The sequence below is a fragment of the Ornithodoros turicata genome, chromosome 3, assembly GCF_037126465.1.
Source record: "Ornithodoros turicata isolate Travis chromosome 3, ASM3712646v1, whole genome shotgun sequence".
Lineage (NCBI taxonomy): Eukaryota > Metazoa > Arthropoda > Arachnida > Ixodida > Argasidae > Ornithodoros > Ornithodoros turicata.
This window is the reverse complement of record NC_088203.1, coordinates 8,752,271-8,760,585: the sequence shown is the minus strand read 5'-3', so window position 1 is coordinate 8,760,585 and position 8,315 is coordinate 8,752,271. Positions and strand designations below refer to the sequence as shown.

At 49.1% G+C, this 8,315-nt stretch overlaps 1 protein-coding gene across 1 annotated transcript; it reads left to right on the top strand.

The window, feature by feature from the left end:
- The first annotated feature begins 628 nt into the window (after positions 1-628).
- Positions 629-6,506, top strand: LOC135387956 (terminal nucleotidyltransferase 5B-like). Its single transcript, XM_064617199.1, has 2 exons — positions 629-1,015; positions 4,886-6,506. The coding sequence occupies exon 2, from the start codon at positions 4,908-4,910 to the stop codon at positions 6,015-6,017; it is 1,110 nt and encodes a 369-aa protein (XP_064473269.1). The 5' UTR covers positions 629-1,015; positions 4,886-4,907; the 3' UTR covers positions 6,018-6,506.
- The last annotated feature ends 1,809 nt before the right edge of the window (positions 6,507-8,315 follow it).

Sequence of the window (8,315 nt, the reverse complement as noted above, 5' to 3'; positions counted from 1 at the left end):
GGTAAATGTCACATATGCCCTTCCTAAACCAAAGCTCCCCCACCCCATTACCCAACAAAAAACGTTGCGAAACGTTTGTTCAAATCTTCCGTTGCGCATTCCTAATTCTGATATAAACCACAACACTAAACGACGGAGAGATAGTGGCTCATGCTTTTCTCCCACCGAAAATTCTGCTGCGCGTTGACTGCGAACTAGAAGCTTCTAACGTCATAGCTGGTCAATACACTATACGAATTTCGCCCACGCATTCCTATGACGTCACTACCTGCTGCGTGACGTCATAACTCCCAGCGATCGAAACTTCTGCTACGAATAGCATCCTCCCACGCAAATTTGCTGCCACTGTGTGACTTCCTATTCGTGTCAACATAAACATTATACTAGCGCTGATTATACTCATAATAGGTCGTCTGCAAAAACGTGGATAAGCAAAGGCAGACGACATCACGGGTTGTCACATCTTTGTGATAGAAAGCAAAGATAGAACACTCCGCGTCAGTTTATCATGCCAACCTTCGCTGGAAAAAACAAGTTCACATTTATCACATCACGAGCGACACTCGTGTATGTTACCGCAGCCTGTCGCAGACGTAATCACGCGCTGTGATCGTCTGCTTATTTATTCGCTCTCACGATTACATCGTATATTTGACGGAGGTGCTGCCCGTTCAAGGGGACTCGGAAATTATAAATTTAAATGTGACTTAACTTGTCTCACTTCTTTTATTTCGGCAAGGTCGCGAACAAAAGCACCAGATTGAGGTGAACGGTAATTATCACGGTACAGCAGAAACGAGCGTGTATGCGTGGGTGCGCCTGTCTGCGCATGCGCGAGCGTTCCCTTGGCAACGGAGCAGCGCTGCAGCTTCCTTCGTGTCGACGGCATCTCTCACATCAGACGTTGTTGAGCAGCCATCGAGTCCGTGCGTTCCTGTTCTCCTCTGGAATTTTTCTGGACGCAACGAACGTGAGCCGTTTTACTGAGGTGCTGCTCTAGAACGGAAACTACGAGGTGAGTTCAATTGCCCAGCAGAAGGACTTAGATAGTTTCTGCTTTTCAACGCTCTGTATGCTTTTTGCGCCGGCTCCGCCTGCCAACATATGTTCACGTATTTGGACCGGTATTTATGGTTTCATTCAACCAAAGCGATTCACTGGTGGAATGAATTACAGATGTTGTTCTTTCTGCGTTAAATTTACTGCTTCACGTCTCATACTTTCCGCAACGTGAAACTGTCTGCTTCGTGCCGGGTATGTACGTTGAATGGATTTCGGGGACGATTGTCGTCTGTTGGGTCACCTCTGGCTGAGACAAATCACGTTTCGTCTGCCGTGTACTAAAATATCTCCTTTTCGAGACCTTGCCACGTGGGGATATATGTAGCTCCAAATTTGACGGCGCCGCATAAGGGAAAGTAAAAAGAAAAATAGCAGATACGGAAGTGCGATCTGTGTCGGCGCCGCGGCTTTTTCAAAGCAGACTAGAGTCTGCTTTATTGAATTCGTCTGCTACGCGAAACTGAACGCATTCCCGTGGGACCTCCGGCCTAACCGAAGTTTCGCAGGGGGCACGACTCCGTCTGAGAACGGCAATGGACTGTAGTATGTAATTGGCCAGCCGTGACAGCGAGGCTACGCAACCCTGCTGGCGCAAGCGTTTCGTTTTCATCTTTTCTTGCACTATGTGATATGCGGAAGCGCTGCGCTAAAGGGGATAGGGTTTCTTCTGAAGATCCTTGTCCGTTTTTACGCTCCAGCTTTGCCGTTTTCTTCTTTTTCTTTCTTTTGCCTTCCTTTCTGAGGTCGTTGTTCAGTGGGGTTCTGACGGTGGCCCCATATGCAAATGTTACGTCCTTGCCTTTGCAAGTGAGGAGGGTGGAGAGGGTCCTTGGTGCTTGCTCGATTTTTAATGGCTTCGTCAGCTTTGCCCTCTGGCTGATTAATGACGCCTAGTTAGCAGTGATTTTTTGCTTGCTGCTAGGCCTTCCGACAGTCAAGCTAGCCAGACCAAGCCTTGTAGCGCGTGCAGTGTTTGTTCTCATTGGCGTACTATATTTAACACAATTATCCTGGACAGTATTTATAGCTCTTCTGTGTATTTTGGTGCGATTTGCCACTCTTTTGTTTCGAGTGTTATCTGTTTCTCCGATAACACTCGTTCTGATTATCACATCCTGGCGGCAGTGCTTCATTTCAGCATGTTGTCTACCTTTACATCCGACCGCGACAGTTCCAAAGGATGTGCTTTTCGAACCACCCCCCACCCACTGCAAAAAAAAAAAAAAAAAAAAACTCCAGTTAAAACATTTACAATTATGTTAAAACGAAAAGCTCGCCCGAAGGTATCGAACCTTCCAGAGAGCGACCGACGTATCAATATTCCGCCGTTCAAGGCTATCCGTTCAATGTTCTCTAACTTTGCAGAGTGTCCCGGTGGCTGAAATGTTAACTCAGCTGTTGGATAGTTATCCGGGACTCCTTTGATTCATTGCTTCATCGCAGCTGATTAACGGAGCGAACGGCCTTGAACATCCGAGATCCCGTTTTGATGGAAACCTGTTTTCACTCGCCCCGTAAAAACTCGCTCGGATGCCTTTCTCTTGTATACCGCCTGGGAACGGGGAAAATCCGATGCTCAATAACAAACTGGCAGGCAGGCAGGTGGAAGTGGTCACTAGATAGGTATAGGTGGAAAGGGACCAGGAAGGCAGTCAGATCTGGCCAGATCAGTTCGGGCCAACAACAAATAGATGCGGTGAGGGCGGTGTTGTTATAAAGAGATGGCATTATTGAATTTTGGATTCGAGTGAAATCCTAAATGTTCCTGAGTCAACAAAAAATGTTAAAGAAATAAAAAATCGTCAATTTTAAAGGCACGTGGAAGTTTTCGCTTCCAAAAGTATGCTCCAATCGCCACCTTTGAACATAAAATTAATATGCGAGAAATCTATTTATATTTGACGCTGGCACCATATTCACTGACAACTGAGCTGTTTTCTCTCCATTTGCACGGTCGCAAACTTCGCATTTTTTCGAAACTTCTTTTTCTTCTGTTTTCACAGCGGTTAGCTGTGCAGGACACTGCAATATGCCTGTGTGTCCCGCTAGGACTGCCAATATCGGTCCAATATTGGGCGAAGATGTTGTGCTGCTTGGGGATGGTTCTGCAGTTCGTCAGAGATTGCTTTCCATGCTTGCTCTTCAGAAGCCATGACTCGAACGTGGCTGAGAGTGCTCTTCGAAGAAGATAACTGTCGCTATGCCAGTCCATAGCCTCCTATATACTGATCAGTATATAGGAGGCTATGACCAGTCACGCTATAGTTCAGCATCATTAGACCTTTGAAATGTGGCAGTCGTCGAAAAAAGCCAGAAAGCGGATTTGAACCAGGCACCTTTCGATTGCCGGTCATGTACCCTACCTAATAGACCTCTACCCGAGAAACGTCATCATGACGTTGGTGGACTGACTGAAACCGAAACAAATCTGAAGGGGAGGGCTGGGTTCCACGAATGGGCACTTGTTCGCCGCCTCCTATTGAAAAAAGAAAAAAGTAGGACCGGAAGTCGTGTCCCTTCTAGGGACCGTCGTAATTACCCCAAGACCGTGGCATCGAGCGTAGTTCAACTCTACCAAATTGGTGGCGCTGTCCACCACTATGACGTCATTTGTGTACAAACATGGAGAGGTCTATTGAGTGCCATATTTCAACTGTTCATGTTCTAAATGTATCGAGGCTTGTATTGTGCTTGTCTGTTTGTGTGCCCCAGCCTCAGAACAGTCACTTTCCACAGTGTAAACTTTAGGATTTTGTAGCGATTCCCTAAAACTCCTTTGGCCTCAGTGTTGCCTGTCGAGGGTAACGCCTTGTCGTTGCCTCGTCTCGAGAATGTTTGTCCCGCGAAAGCCTGTCAAGGCAGAAGAAAGTGTGCGCCGTCATGATGCTGTGTCAACCAACCCTGCGCTACTCGTCCATTTCTTATCTCGCGATAATGTGCCCTTCAACGGCTTCAATTCACTTGACTTGGCAACAGATTCTTAGGCCTACTACACACTTCTCAAGTTTCACCTACTAATGAAACCAAACGAAAAAAAAAAAAAAAAACAAGGAAGAAAGCCAAGCTTACGAGCTGGCTGGATACATTCCTTCGCGACCTCATGGTTGTCTCATATCTGTAACTCGAAGGACACCCCCTGGATAACTTCCACAAAGGGAGGTCTTCAAGGTCGAATCTGCCTCGATGTAACGGTTACTTCAGGCCTGGTATTTCCGGGTGTCACGTTTCAATTGTCAATCCAGATTACGCGCCTATCATTGTGGAAGACCTTCCTTTTTTCTTTCGCCTTTGCCGCCTCGATGATAAAGCGTCCGCGAACAACGGTGGGGGATAGACAGCGTCCACTCGACATCCGAGAAGTTGATTGTCCTTTGTCGTGTTTGTCTTGACGAGCGCTTCTTGGCACGGAATGTGCCGCGGTTATTACATTTTTTCTGCCCTCTTTCCTTTTTGAAGTGTTTTTGTGTGCGTGGCTGCTTTCGCGGAACGTGCAGTGTAGGCTCGTACGAGACATAAGAGTTTTAAGAGCTTTGCCCCCACACGAAAGATAAAAGGATATGGAAGGACTCTTCGCTATCACCGTAGACGGAACGCATCACAGAGCACTATCCACTCTTTGTCTGATTACTTAATTCATGCACCTTTCAGTCAACAGTAAGAGCATATCCGGTGGTTCAGTTAGGCGTCGGAGCAGTCTTCAGGCATCCTGTATGATAGGAACGCTGGCATCTGCTTGCATTTGAAAGAGCTGTTGGGAAAAAGATGTTGACATTGTTGCGTATTTTGGGTTATTTGTGTCGACTAAAGTGTTTCCTTTCCGCAGAGGGTGCCCGTTGACTCGCAAAATGGCAACTCCTCCGCCGTCATCCTCTTCTACGCTGGACCCCCGATTCTCAGTGCTCAGCTACGATCAAGTCGTGCGACTTCAAAACGTGGTTGAGGCTCCCGTGGCTGTCCATGGCCGCGGCAACTTCCCGACCCTGGAAACCCGCCTGCGTGACCTGGTGATACGCGTCCGACGACGCCTGACCCGAGGAGGCATCACAGTTCGGGACGTGCGCGTCAACGGAGGCGCGGCCTCCTACGTCTTGGCCCCCGAAGCCGCACCCGTGTATAATGACTTGGACGTGATCTTCGGTTGCGATCTCGGTGAGGGTGGCTTTGACCGGGTGAAAGCGGCAGTGCTGGACGCTCTCGGCGAACTTATCGAGTGCTCGACGCCCGGTAGCAAGAGGCCGTCGCCGTGCGCCCTCAAAGAAGCCTACGTCCACAAAATGGTGAAAGTGACGTCAGACGGCGACCGCTGGTCGCTCATGTCCCTCAGCAACCCGCTCGGCCGCAACGTGGAACTCAAATTCGTGGACTCCATGAGGCGGCAGTTCGAATTCAGCGTCGACTCTTTCCAAATCCTTCTGGACTCCCTCCTCTTGTTCCTGGAGTGCGCGCCGCTCGCCGAGGGCTTCTATCCGACCGTGGTCGCCGAATCGGTCTACGGTAACTTCGCCGAAGCCTGCTCACACCTCTCCCGCCGCCTCATTGCCACCCGCAGTCCCGAAGAGATTCGCGGGGGCGGACTGCTCAAGTATTGCCACCTTCTGGCGCGGGGCTTTCGCGCGTCGCCGACGACGCGAGCCCTGCAACGCTACATGTGTTCGCGCTTCTTCATTGACTTCCCCGAGCTGGGGACGCAGCGCGTGAAGCTGGACTCTTACCTCGCCAACCACTTTCCGGGTGACGCCAACGCGCGTTACGCCTATCTCCTGACGTTGCATCGGGTGGTGGACGAGTCGACCGTTTGCCTGATGGGCCACGAGAGGCGGCAGACGCTGCTGCTCATTCGTGACCTGGCCGCACGATGTCTCCTCACAATGGCACCGCAGCTGGAGGCGACCCAGACTGCTCCTGCCGTCTTCTACACCCCGTACGTTGGATGGTTGACCCCGTCTGTCGTCTGACCCTCTTCGTGCTCCAACCCGAGCTTTTCCCAGTGGGGGACCAGCTCGGGGGGAGTGAATCAAGTTTTATGCACTTCGCAGCCAGACTACGTACATCCTGGGACTTGTGGGCTCTTGTTCAGATGAAAACTGTCTCATTTGCCACAACAGCGATTACGAAAGAAAAGAAAGGAAAAAAAAAGAAAAGGTGCAGGATTGAATTGCTGCTTTGTGATCGTTCATTGTGCTGGAGTGTGCGTCAGCTGCTGCTGCTGCTGTCTGGGGACTTGCTCCAGGTGATCTTACTATGCTGCGCGGGGCCAAGCAGGAACCCGTGAAGAGCTCCTAATGTGATCTTACTATGTCCCGGTGGAAATATCAACTTCACAGGCAGTGACTTTGGGTCTGTTTGTGTGTGTGTGAAATGAAAAAAAAAAAGTGCCATGGGTTGGTGCTTGTTGTTCCAATACAAGTGTGTAAAATAAAAAAAGCTAAAACTGGGAAAACTTGCCTCAGCCTGTTTGATGTGTATCTGGGAGATATATGTGGGGGGTATCGTGTAAAAGCTCGGACTGACTTAAAGTAGCAGAAAAAGCACCCGTCATAAATTTTTAATTTTTGGCTGTGATGGATTCTGCAACAAATGACGTGCTCTTTCGTTCAAGAACGATGATTATAGCTGAGAGAGAGGTCTTTGACATGCATACCCCTAGAAGCTCCTGCTCCCCTTCAGAGAGCCCAGAAGTTAATGAGTGGTCCTTGTGCCAGCATACCAAAGACATCACCTTTTGTCTTTGTCGCATGCTGAAAGGGCTGGCGGGCGAAGATCTGCGATCGGCTTGTGGAATGTCACTTCTGGGTTAGTGCAGAATACGTTTGTACAGCCAGAAAGGCAGCACAGTGTTCCACGCGAAATTGTTGCATCAGAACTTTCGAACATAAGCGAAGATCGGCGTAACCACAGAGGACTTTTCACTTACTATATTGCCCATTGGTGTGCATGACCTGCGTCATAATATGTTACTATCGCGGAACACCATCCACAGAAACTGAACCGCGCGTTCGCAATAGCAGGCCGACCGCTAACCTCGCAAAGTCTTCGTTATCTACTGCAATCTTTCTTTGACAACATCAGCGCAAGCAGGGGTGGGGGAGACCGTCAGCCTTGGTAATAGCTCCTTCAGCCTGATAACGCTGATCACGACACCGCAGGATGCTAGCGTCATGCTTCACGAAGTGATAAAAAAACTTCAATCGACTTTATCCGCAACGCTCTTCCTATCGCGCAAACTGCTCCTATTTTTCGTGGAAGCCGACGTGACCGGTGTATTACGAGCGTAGATGTCTGTCAAGGCTGGTTCCTTTTTTCTTGGCGCGTGACATCTGCTTTCCGTACAAGAACGAAAGGCGTTGCGGAGCATTGTGGGCACCACCAGTCAAAGTGAATGCCGGTAAGCGATAGAAACTGCTGTTTTGCGGCAGCGGTGGGTACGGTAGATATATATAGATATTGGCCGTTGATCAGATAAACGGAGATGATTAATGAAGTCATTCCAGTACTTCCCCTTGTGCATCATGTTTCATTGTTCGCCGTCGATTTTGAGAGTGTACTGGTAGCGGCCATTGTGTGAGGTTTATATTTGCGTAAACATGGCGTTTTCAATTTTAAATCATCCCGAAATGGGTATTGTCATTTCCATTGATTCACGTGTATCCTGGTAGAATGTTTTTTGAAGGCGATTGATCAGTTGGTGTCACGGCTGAGCGGACAGCCTGCTGACTTTGCACACAGGTGGGTTAGTGACTTCATGGGGAACCGCAGCGACATCGACAGCGGAAAGTCCTCCTCATAGAAGATTGTAGTGGAAGAAAAAGCGAAAACACTGTTCACGGAGCCTTATAGTTCAGTCCCGCGTTATGTTGAGCATTCACACGGTGCCGGGATATCAGGAATGGCGTACTACGGACTTAGCAGACGACACCGTCAGCGTCCTTTCCTGTCTTCTGCTACGGAATATCTTGTGGCTGTGCCGCAGGATGTTATCCCACGGGTAGAAGTGTACGTGAAGACACGACGTTGAGCGGTCACGTGTCAGCAGGAAGCTATGACGTTTTTCGCGTCTTCCGCTGCAGTATTCTGCCGAATGTCGCTCGTGTGAACACACGGTAATGAGCTGGTTTTATTCGGGACTCTGGATCTTGTAGAATCAAAGGTCAGCTACGAGTTTTCAGTGTGAGCGCACTGGATGACATGCAGTTATACGAGAAGACGTGCTTGTCAGTTCCGTCCAAACTCTCCTATTCTAGCGTTTGTTGCTC